This window comes from Hippocampus guttulatus, chromosome 2 (genome assembly GCF_054856545.1).
Source record: "Hippocampus guttulatus isolate MCC_2025c chromosome 2, RoL_Hgut_1.0, whole genome shotgun sequence".
NCBI lineage: Eukaryota > Metazoa > Chordata > Actinopteri > Syngnathiformes > Syngnathidae > Hippocampus > Hippocampus guttulatus.
In genome coordinates, this window is record NC_141262.1 from 24,675,668 (window position 1) to 24,687,876 (window position 12,209).

General features: G+C 44.2%; 1 protein-coding gene across 3 annotated transcripts in view; it reads right to left on the reverse strand.

Annotated features, from left to right (window-relative positions):
* The window catches only part of kcnip4a (potassium voltage-gated channel interacting protein 4a), a 51,915-nt gene extending 40,561 nt beyond the window's left edge, over positions 1-11,354 (reverse strand). For 2 of the 3 annotated variants that reach the window (XM_086104815.1, XM_086104819.1), the window contains exon 1: positions 11,175-11,354. In XM_086104815.1, coding sequence (XP_085960941.1) covers positions 11,175-11,238 — 64 coding nt within the window. In that variant the 5' untranslated portion in view covers positions 11,239-11,354. Of the gene's footprint in view, positions 1-8,128; positions 8,323-8,393; positions 10,251-11,174 lie in introns of all 3 variants that reach the window. The other variant, XM_086104813.1, reaches the window with a different exon arrangement.
* Positions 11,355-12,209: the final 855 nt, after the last annotated feature.

A 12,209-nucleotide genomic window follows, 5' to 3' on the forward strand; every position in this document is an offset into this window, starting at 1 on the left:
AGCAACGTCTAAGGCGACATTTGGATGTCAGTGTGATGTATGGAGCAAATCACCACATTCCAAGTCCTTACAGAGTCAGGGGAAAGATGTGTTTACTCAAAGTGATAGGAAAACTTGATGAAAGTGTGTGTGTGTGTGTGTGTGTCGTAGGTGTGTGTGCGTGCGTTGGCGGGGTTCAATCCAAACACGTTGACAAGTTAAAGTACGCAACGAGGACAAAACATACTGCTACTGTACTTCCGAAGCCCATCGACAATCGTCTCTCACCCTCGAAGGGCGGAACACAAGAACCGACAAAATCTAAACAGGTCCATCCGGGAAACTCCAGACGAGTGACGGACACGGCGCTTATTGCCGTGTGTGTGGATTGGGAACGAGTTCATCTGAAATGTATCAACTCTGGTGAATTTAGAGATTTTTTTTTTTTTAATTGCAGATTGTCTGCTAGGCTCTTGAGGCACCGTACCTTGGGCGCAATAAGCCATTAAAATGAAGCGTGGGGCCTTAATTGAGCCGATTCAAGGTGGTGCTCATATGAGGCATTTCGCAGCACTCGGGCTGAAGTCTCCGAGTGTCAATCAAGCACTGATTAAAAAGCTGTGATGCATGCTGCAAATATTAGCACTTTCATTGCGTGGAGGCTGACTGGTTGTGCGCTCACTAAAAATCAACAAGCAGGACATTCTGCCGAGGTACTAAAAAGCAGAATTATGATTTTTGATCAAGTTTCCTTGGCATCCAAAGCGAGGAAGAATCCCACTTCAGATAGCACGGTTAGGTCTGGGCTTTGGGCCCGGGGATGGGGGAAACAAAAAGAGAGTGCGCCAAATGAAGCAAAATGGCATCAAGCGATCTTCCTTCCGAGCCGCAAGAGCCGGTTGATGCCTTCCTCCCTTGCTGACGAAGGCAAACTCAGCACACTGGGGGGGCTTTTCTCAGCCACCAGAGAACGATTAGCACATTTACATAGATTGACCACGTCCTGGGGAAAAAGTGCGACAGGAGATAATTGGACAAGAGTAAACCCACGTTTATCGATGCGGATCCGTTGCAGAGGGACCCGTATCGGTGATACCACAGAATTCCTACTTGCCACAAAGTACACATCAGCAATGTAGCGACTTGGCTCCTGCGCAAAAGTGATGAAGGCCAATTCAGTGCTTTTCGTGAAGATGGCGAAGGAGAGGCTGCGCCGATACGGGGCGCCGCCACAGATAAGAGCCTGCAGCTCGATAGCCGACGAGAGTAATGAATTGCTGAGGACACGGAGCGCTACGTATGTTAACGCATACGCTCCCTGGAGGCTCTGCTGAAAAGGATATGAGACGGCTCCTCGCATGAATATCTATTGTTCTCCAACGTATGCGCCAACCTGCCCGTGCACCCTGCTTTTCTTGACGTATGCCGGATGGTAATAAGCACAGAGACGCTTTGGAAAAGGTCACGCCTAAATAGGTGTGTCATCCTTATCTTTACAAATTTGCTGATGCTGAAAAGTGAATGAAAATGTAAAAGCACACGCGCTGACTCAGGCGAATTGTCTTGAGCCTTAGGCGCATCCCCATTATTGCTGTATGGAAACAAAACGCGGTGGCAACGAAGACCGAAAGAGGGCAGCCGTGAACACGATCCTGCCTTCCGCCGCCTCATCGCTCACTTTGAGCATGAGCCGGCCTGGAAAGTGTCAGCGCCGCCGTATTTACTTAAAGCGGGGGCCAGGCGGCTCTTTAAACGCAATGGCACACTGCAGCCTCGCGTATGCTGAATTGCTGTCGTCCACATCAGGGTGGGGGTTTCACAGAATGTCAAGTTAAACGAAGTTAAGTGAGAATCACCAGGAGTTTCTTTTTTCCATTATCAATAACCTTGGTTATCTGAACTTTTAACAGCTTGGACTATTGATTCATGAATTACCGTATTTTCCGCACGATAAGGCGCTTCAGAGTATAAGGCGCACCTTCAATGAAGGGCCTATTTTAAAACAGTTTTTATATATATGACGCACCGCATTTTAAGGGGCATAGAATAGAAGCCGCAATAGTGGCTGCGGTTGCGTTATGCAGCCACAAGATGGAGCTACGCTAAAAGGAATACAATAAAATACAACTTTATTTATATAGCTCTTTCACAATCGCTGCAGCTGTAACAAAGCGCTTTACAGAACATTTAAAACACTACTTCCAAGAAATCAGAATATTGATCCACATATAAGGCGCACCCGATTATAAGGCGCACTTTTGGCTTTTGAGAAAATTGAATGCTTTTAGGTGCGCCTTATAGTGCGGAAAATACGGTACAAAGATAATGTAGCTTGGATGGACTTTTTGACTTGTCTCGGTCAAACTCAAGACAAATTTTGCTAAAAAATAAAGGACTGTTGAATTGTTTCCTGTTCACACAAAAAAATCTTTTTTGTTCCCTAACTGCAGGGGTGTCAAATTTATTTTTTGTCGCGCGCCACTTCGGAGTTACGGCTTTCCTTGGAGGGCCAGTGGAAAATCTCATTATTTATTTCCCATGACAATTTGACATTTCGGTACAGATTTCAGCAAGAATCATGATAGTTGACACACGTGATTTGCTCCTTACATAAAATGACGTGGGGGGCCGGATCTGGCCCTCAGGCCTCGACTTTGACACATGTGCCTTACTGGACGATTTTTATCGTGCTGTACCGTTACACCCAAAGTGATTCTAGATGTGGTTTCACCGTTATAACCGTGTGCCCCTGGGGGGGTTTCATAACTACGATTTGCCCCTGAAAAAAAGTTGGACCGCCTTTCTCAAGGAATATCCTTTATTTAAACAGTGTTTTCACCTGCCGGGAATTGATGAAAAAAAGATTTTCTAGGACACTGATCCTGACGTGTTGGCCATGCGCTCACACTTGCATGCTGATGAAGCGCTTCCCGAAGCTCCAGCCAACAATGCTGTCCTCAGAGACGTCAATATTTCACTCCTAGATGCTGCTTGTGGGAAATATCACCGCGCCACAGGATCGTTTGTGTCGAAGCCAAAACGCAGAGTTTGGCTCCCAGTGTCAACAGCGCCAATGAAGGATACGAGCCCGTGTTTACATGCTCGGAAGGCAAGCAAAGAATATTTTTGCCGACAAATGAAAAGCAGATTTTGCATTAATTTGAGATGTTTATCTGGGTTCGATTTTTATTTCTTTTTTTTTCCAATACAGTGAACATCCTCAAACTTTACTTACACCACTACCGAAAAAAAAAAAAGCTTCCAACTGACATCGGATTTTTGGCCTGTTTTAAAGCCCCCCCCCCCCCCCACAATGACGACACACCGTACTGAATTGTACTTGTTCAGGATAAAGGTGATTTCATCATCCAAAGGCCTGCAAGCCATTCAACAGAGTGAAAAAAAAAAAACCACGAACTTGGAATCAGATTCACATTGACAATGGTGTCATCAGACAAAGGCACAAACGATATCAAAGGTCGTTCACCACAAGCGAACTGCCAGGAAACACTTCGCCAAAGATGAGGAAGTTGCATCACTTGGGTGCCATTTCCCGCAAACCTCCAGATCCAAACGAGTTGTCTCTTTGAAAGTGCGAGCGGCCTTTGTTTACAATCGTCACTTCGGGACCAGACATGCCGCCTCTGTTAAGACAACGGTCATAACAGCGCGTATACACGGCGCCCTTGCCAAGCCGAGACGCTCCTGACCGTGACCTCATTTCCTTGCTCCCGACGTGCCTTGTTGACCCAATTCCGGCAACAGACACAAAGTCAACTCAAAGAGGGAGACGATTGGGACGGGCGTCATTAGCAAAGCAGAGCATGTACGACTATGCGGGTGCAAATATGACCTCACTGTCTGAGACGTGTCAAGGACCTTGCAGTTTGTGGATGCCGCTCTGGGACCAGCAGTGCGGCAGCAAGAACACCTTCACAATGAGAGAGGGAGTTTTATTTTACCGGAGCACTGCTGAACAGAGGGGAAATTCACTTGCATTTACAATCAGCTCTCAATTCAAAGTGGACGCAGAGGTCGCTCGATAAGTCATGTGTTGCATGGAGCTATAGGCCGATTTCCGGTTTATCGTGGTTTTAAAAAGTCAAGCGTTCAATAACCACCAAGACTGTCTGTTAGGCTGCAGGTACTTCTAAGCAGGGTACAATGTAATTGGCAGCTTGCAAAGTTGAGTAAAGAGACAGTCGCTTTTTTTTCTCTCATTTTTGGCAAGCAGAGAGCAGAGGGGTGAACAGCGACATATCGAAGAGGAGGGAGAAAGCAAGAGGAAAGAGGCATGGCAAACAAGGATGCATTTTTTTCCCCTGTTGATGAATGTGCATTTTTTTATGGTGCCAGCATGTACTAGGTTAGCCCCAAGGTCAACATAAGTAGGTATCTTTGTACTTTGCACAAAATCAGCCCTAAGAATGGCTCAAAGCATTTTTTTTCTGTTGCACATCCAGCGGACTAACGCTTTATCATAAGTGATGTAGCACACCCCGGTCCGAGCTTCAGACATCTGTTGTTTCATTACCCGAATATGCTTCTGACGCCGCTCACCACTGCAGACATCTGTCTCCATCCCGACCAATAAATCAGTGATAACCGCAATTCCAAAGCACAGACTGCCGCATTTCTGCTGTGATGCTTTTACTTCTTTCGGAACCAGACTTTCTGTATTGCTAGCATTTGTACAGAAATGGCTGGACTTGCATGTTGTGTCCAGGCAAATAGTTGATGGGAGAGTCAAATGTGTTGAACTGACGTCTCCATCAAGGAATGCACATGTTGAGAAATGCATTTTTAATCATGTAGGGAGGGTGCTCCCGTGGACAGGAACGACGCTGGCTCGGTTACGGGGCAAAGGCTCGACTAACTGGCGGGCAAGAGAGCGCGATTGTCTTTCAACAAGCTACTTTGCAAACGACTGCGGGGGACTAATCCCCTGCTGTTCGAGGCTAATTCCTTGTTTAGCCGCAACAAAGAAAGGCCTTGATAGAAGGTGAGAAAGTGCTCCTCTTGAATTTCATTACTGGGAGGGGAAAGGGAAGGAATAAAATGCAATTTTACAACAGGTTTTAAGACCAAATGAAAAGAACAAATCTATTAAGCTAAATGCACACACGTTATTTGATTGCTTACCTGAAAGGATGTGGTGGGCTACTGTAACATCACGTACAGTTTGGATATGAACACTGTGCTTAAATACTGAAAGCTAAACAACTGTGCATCATTATTCAGTTACATGAAATTAAGCAAAAACAAATGCATCCATATAAATGGGAATGAGCTAATTAAATGAAAAATAAATGTAATCCTCAAGATTACATGAAAATGTTTCAAATTTAAAAGCGAAATACAACTGTAGTGACTATCGTATACCACTAGAGGGAGCTTGCGTTCCATCAGTGCAGAGGGTTGGCAACTCCGGGCCTCGAGGGCCGCTATCCTGCATGTTTTAAATGTTTCCCTCCTCCATCACAACTGATGAAAAAGATCAACTCGTCACCAAGCTCTACAAGAACCTGATAATAATCCTGGGGTGGGGTGGGTTTTCTCCGGGTACTCCGGTTTCCTCCCACATTCCAAAAAGATGCGTGGCAGGTTAATGGAACACTCTGAATTGTCCCAAGGGTGTGAGTGTGAGAGCGGATGGTTGTTTGTCACTGTGTACCCTGTGATTGGCTGGCAACCAGTTGAGGGTGTCTACTGCCCGAAGACAGCTGGGATCAGCTCCAGCACGGCCGCAACCCCTGTGACGATAAACGGATTATAAAATGGATGGATGTGCATGCCTGCACCCAATTTCTATATCATTTTCATGAGGGTTGCAGGTGGACTGCTAAACATGAAAAATAATCACAATAAAATGCCAAAGAAACTGATTTATAGAAAATAGCAAAGCAATCCCAGACAACATGCAAAATGTAGTGATCATCATCATCACCGTGATTTTAGTCTCCTCGACAAGATTAATGCACGAGGATTAATCTTTTCCCATCATTCCTCACCGACTGTTTCCACAACACATGAATCACATAAATGACAAAAGCGCAACACCCCCAACCTATCTCGCTCCTTCCCTCACACCGCTTTCTTCTCTGAGGAAGCCACTCATCAATTATTGCCTCATTTCTAGCTCACTTCTGCACAGAGCTGCACTCTTGACCACCTCTCAAAAGGTCGGGGCCACAAAATGTATTTCCCACCGAGGAAATGCAACCTTCTAACCCTCACCAAGAACAAACACGGCAGGACCTGTGCCTCTGTGTCAATTTGTATGTAAGAAACAAGAAAATAAATATTAATAGTCAACATTTGAATCACTGTTCAGGGCTATTGTGTCCATTACAGATGTAAAAAGGAGGAAAATTCACTTTTTCCCCCTCTACTTCGCTGCCCTCTGCGGGCTGAAATTAGGAAGTGCAGCCAGAATCTTCACGTTCAATACAAATAGATTTTTTTTTTCACTTACTAACTCGCACTCTGCTGAATATTTTGTGTTGCACAATGTTGCAAAAAGAATTAAAAGATATCACCGGTCAACAATTCTTATGTGTAGCAGCACATGCACGCACGCATGCAGCAAGAAAGAAACTCAACCGATGTCATCAAGTGATTGGGGAGTCGGGAATTATGTAATCATTCACTCCTTCCGTACATCCTAATCACTACAAAGCGATTTTTAGTCGACATTTTCAGAATTGTCTAGCTCCAAAGGTTGAAGTGGCCAATCCAATCTCACTCAGCACTTTCACAGAGTGGCAAATGTTGTCAAATTGCTACATCTCGAAACGTTGCCCCCATGGGCGCTTGAAAAATCACTACAACATGAGTTCTATTTTTAACATGCAGACAAGAAAACATTTGCATATTGCCTCCTTTTTAATGCGTGACAAGAACAGCTGTTGTTGTTGTTGTTGTTGTCGTTGTTAGCCTGCGGGTATTCACAGTATCCCAGAAAGCACAACCCAAGCGCGATAGAGCCAAAACCATGAAAAGACAGAAAGCTGGTACGCTATTAAGCTGTAAAGGAGAGGCCAAGAGGTCATATGATGGTAAATAATCAAGAATGCACTCTCAATTCATAAATTTTAAAAAAATGTATAGCATGACAGCACTAATATCATATACTGTGTGTGTGTGTATATATATATATATATATATATATATATATACAGTATATATAGATATATATCTATATACACATATATACACACAAGCACACTTACACAACATACATACACATACACTTGATTTTTCATGTGGACGAGGCCCACTGAGCGAGAGGTGTGATCGATACAATCGCAATGGAACTTGACATTCTCCATCACCACTGAATCACCTTCCCCGCGCCGCCTCCTCCCTGCTCACCCCCACTCGGGCCAAGCCACAAAAGTGAAAGGTTTGATTGATAGACACTCAGGTGCTTAAAACGTGTGGCTTTTGTTATCTGAAAAGAATTTAAAAAACATACCCCCCCCCCCAAAAAAAGACACACTCTTCCATTGCAATATCGCCATTCACTTTTTGCGGGTGGAGTGCATTTGTTTATATCAAATTTAGGGTACACAGTATGTCACCAAAAAAATTGGCCATATATCAGGATTGTACGGTGATTATTTTCCCACTGAACACATTTCTACACAAGCCAGCACGAAAGAGTGCCGTTAAAGAAAGGTCGATCAAGTGCAACGTGCAGACTGCAAAGTACAACTGGCTCAAGTTACATCACTGCACAACCACCATGAAATAAATAAATAATCAGTAAGGAATCGAATGCAGCCTTCCACTGCTATTTCAAATGAATTGTAGCCCAGGTTACGACAGAGGATGGAAACGGCCTTTGGTGCTCTTTTTAACACTTTATAGATCAAACAGGACCAAAATACACAAGCCACTTCCTGTCCAACCTGCCGACAACCTCAACTGACGCCGTCACAGTACACAGAGGCTGAAGCTAAAGCCAGTCAACTGTACTGTACGTGTTCATTTGTTCACTCCCATGTCACTCAACAGGCCAAAGCCACACACACATTCAACATCACAGACGCGACAGTGCCGAACGTAAAGATGCCAAGAGGGTCAAAATAATACCGCCACCTCATAATCCACATTAGGTCACCCCATTTCCACATACGTGAGCTACCTTGTGGTTTCGGGGAGGCCCAGGTGAGGATCCGGCGTACCAGGCAGCAGTTGAGCACGACTTTCTTGGAGAAGCCTTTGCGGAAGGCCGGCACGGCCTCGTGGCGTTCTGCGGACGGCGTGTGCATGGCGCAGAGCTCAACAGTGTGAGAAGTAATAGCCGACGTACAGTCCCATTCAAGCAACCCTGCCGAGCTGTCAGGAAAACAAAAACATAAGCATACCGCCGCCGTTTACGTGGCAAACCGATGAATCACGCAGCGTACCTGGCAGGCGCGCCAAGTGATCCACACTGGCACTTTCCCTTTTCTGAGCCAAGAAGCAGAGTATAGAAGGGGATGTTGGGTTAGGATGAGCAAGGTGGGAGCGAGGGCTGAGAGCAAGAGAGCGAGCGAGAGAGAGAGAGAGAGAGACTGCTCCAAACGAAAGCAGCGTTGAGTAAAACACCACTAGGGGGCTATTAACAAGTTGCCGTCTATTACCGTACAAAGAAGAAGCACTTGCTTTTAGCGTAATGAGGACCACGCACACACCGGCAGTAGTTGGCCATGAACGCATCATCGCCTTCTTATTTAATTAGAGTGCAGTGAGAGATGGCAAGCTGATAGAAAGACGGCATAATTGCTCCCGGCGAGATGAACAGGAGATTTGGGAGAACTTGGGATGAAAGCGAAAGGGGCGCTCCTCTGCAAGTGAGGGGTTTTTTGCTTCTCACAAATCAGTGTTGGCAGGCCACTTGTAAAGATGCCATGAGGGTAGAGGAGCTCATGTACACGCACACGCACACTGACCTTGTCCTCCAACTCACTGGCCAAAATTAGCCAAGGCACCAGGGAAGTGGCCCTGTGGAGTAAAGCCGCCGCAATGCAGCAGCGAAGAACAACAAGCCGGATGCTGCGAGTGCACGGTATCGTCATTGATTAAAAAAATAATAACAATGTATGTAATGAATGCGTTAGTTTCAGACATTTCAAGTTATTTGTGGACACTGTAAGTATATATTACAACCGTGGTTCTCAAACCTATTGACACCAATTACCCCCGAAAAAAACATACCGGTACAACTGAACTGGACTTAGGCAGTGAGTATATTGCATGCCACTTGAGCGGGGGTCGGCAACACGTGGCTCCAGAGCCGCATGCGTCTCTTTAGCGACATCTCGTGGCTCCCTGGAGCTTTATAAAAAATGTTTGAAAATGGAAAAAGATTTTGATAGTAGGCTAATATAGCTCAAATAGATATAGATACATGTTGCAGCTCCGAAAAAGGAGAGCTGTGGTGTTGGTTTTTTAAAACGTACACTTTATTTATGCTATTAACAGTCTCGACAAACACAGACACGTCTGTGTCCGACTCGGTGGCTTCTTTCTTCTCGTTCCACTCGAGAGGCGTTCAAAGACAGCCTCAGAAAAACGGTAATGAATGATCACTTCACTGACACTAAGAAAAGCGAATAAAATGCACCAAAACAAAACAAAAAAAATCAGGCGAGAAAATTACAAAATAAATTCTATGGGGGCGTTTGTGAACACACAACAAAGGAATGAATAACAAACAATTCTGAGACAGTCCAGTCTCCTACATACATACAGCATGTGTTTCCTTCATTGTAAGTTTTATAGAAGGCTTTTATTTGTTTGCGGCTTCAGACATATTTGTTTTTTGGGTTTTTTTTGTCCTATATGGCTCTTTCAACATTTTGGGTTGCCGACCCCTGCACTAGAGGGAGCCTGCGTACCACACTTTGAGAATCACTGATCTATACGCCATTTTATTTGCTCTATACGCCATTTTATTTGCCGTTCCCAGACTAGAAGTAATACACCTGATGACAGTTGGGCATTCTGCACCGGTTTATTTGTGTGTACTCAGGAGGCCAAGATATTTGCTTTCTAAACTGAGGCTTCCACGATCTTATGGCATCTTTCCCTTCATTGTGTGCAGAAACAACTTTCCTCCCCGACCGACCGACCAACCAGCTTCTCCTGGCCCAAGTCCCAAGGCAGATGGTCCAAGCAGGTCCCCCGCCATGCCACACCCACCCACCGAAGGGAACAAACAAACAAAAAGCTGCCCAAAAGACAAAAAAGCTCACACATCCGTCAAGTCAGCTAGGTCCTACCTGAATCCAACACAATAAGAAAGAAAATTCCATAAGTTCACTTGATGGAAAAAAAAAAGAAGACAACAAATTCTCAAAGGCAAAAATTTCAATATTGAAGTCCAATTCGCCGACAAAAATGCCAAACAGCAAAAATCATATAGCTTCAAAGTTGTTCTTTAGCTCAAATTTGTTCAGAGAGAAAGAGGGGAAACGTCAAAGGGAACTTTGACTGTGACTTAAAAAAAAATCACAGAATTTAATTCTGCAATGCATTATTTTTTTTACATCATTTCGTATTTGTCTGGCTATCATTAGTTGTTATCATTACAGTATAATCGTGGAAGTAGAATACAAATAGAAATGAACAGAACATGGAGAGGGGCTTGCAGTCAGGACTTCTGGCTTCTGTAATTCACTAACTACTATGTTTTGGTTTCCATGTTCAAAATAAACGTTTTTTGAAATGTTATTTATTTAATGTTAAACAAAATCTTGTGACCAGCTTATTTGTACTCAATTGATGAGAGGGGCCCAATAAAAATAAATAAATAAATAAAATAAAAGACACGAGCTTTTCAACATCATAATACGACAGTTTCTCTGTCAAGAGTTAAAAAAGAAGGCAAAAGTTGCAGCAGCTGACAGACATCCAAACACACCCACAAAAAAGGGCAATTCAAAACAATTTCTCTTGTCAATGTAATACGCATTTACTGCTTTTTTTTTAGAGGGAGAGCGTAAAACACGTTACACAGCAAGTATTTTTTACACGCCGAATTATTTGGCGGTCGAGAGGAAACGTGAATTCAAGTGGAAATTTGCTACTCGCCATTGGCAACACCGATAAACTCGATGGCAAGTTAAAGTTGCTCTTTTTCAAGAAATCCATGAGATCATGCAACTCTCGCGCACGCAGAATTGGACAAGTCATGGTAGTCCTACCAACGGACGAGACGGCAGCATCCACGCGGGCGGAAATGGTCAACACTCTTCGTCTTGTGTCCATGTCGGGGAGAGCTAAACAAACACTCCACAGAGAGTTAAACGAAGACCCAGGAGGCAGTAACCAGTTGCTTTTGGTCGAGTCGTTGGACGGCTTTGCGCGCGTGCACCTTGGCGGGCGCGAGCTTCATGAGAGCGAGCCCGTTGAGTCCGCTCAAGACGTCAATCACGACCAGGTGTGTAGTGGGCGTGGTACGCGGGGGTACGCCGTCCACCCACTTCTCCCGACGCCACATTCAATTTCAATCACGCTGTCTGCGGGTTATCGAAATGTTTGTTGATCATTGTTCTAATGCGAGTTATGCTTAATAACGTTGGCCTGTGATTATTTTGGAGTAGTAAAACATTAAATTTAACGTTAGTTCAACTGGTGTTGTAGCCTATGATTGATGTTCTGTATGTCCCACTTAAAAAATCCCCACTACACCACTGATCACGACTAATTAAAGACAGCTACTGGGACAATATGGAATTATCTCCTTTTTCGAAATCGAAACATTTATTTTAATGGTCGCAGTCATAATTGTAGCATCGCATTTGTTGTTGTCGATCGAATGATAGCATAGTATGAGGTGTTCTTTCATATCTTATTGAACACAACTTACACCGAGGCCAAATATAGAGCCCTAAAAATAAAACACTGTTCCAGGCTGTTTTGAAGAGAGCACATTTTTAACAACCAAGCTGACTTGTCTCCTAAAAATACCACCAACCGTTGCTTGTACTGTCTGATTTTAATCATCTTCACAAAAGCGATCATTTCAGTCTTTAAGGAGGACCACGATTGCGTCTTCTCTTGAGTTTAGTTTGTGCCCAACGTGTTCCTCTGATTTCAAGCAATCAATTAAGTGCCCTCTGCATAATTTAAACTGCTGATTAGAATTTGTCATAACCAAGCTGGCAAGGCAATGAATCTCGGTGAAATATGTGCTCCATTAATAGCGACATTTCTAAGTGCAAATTTATGGCGAGCCA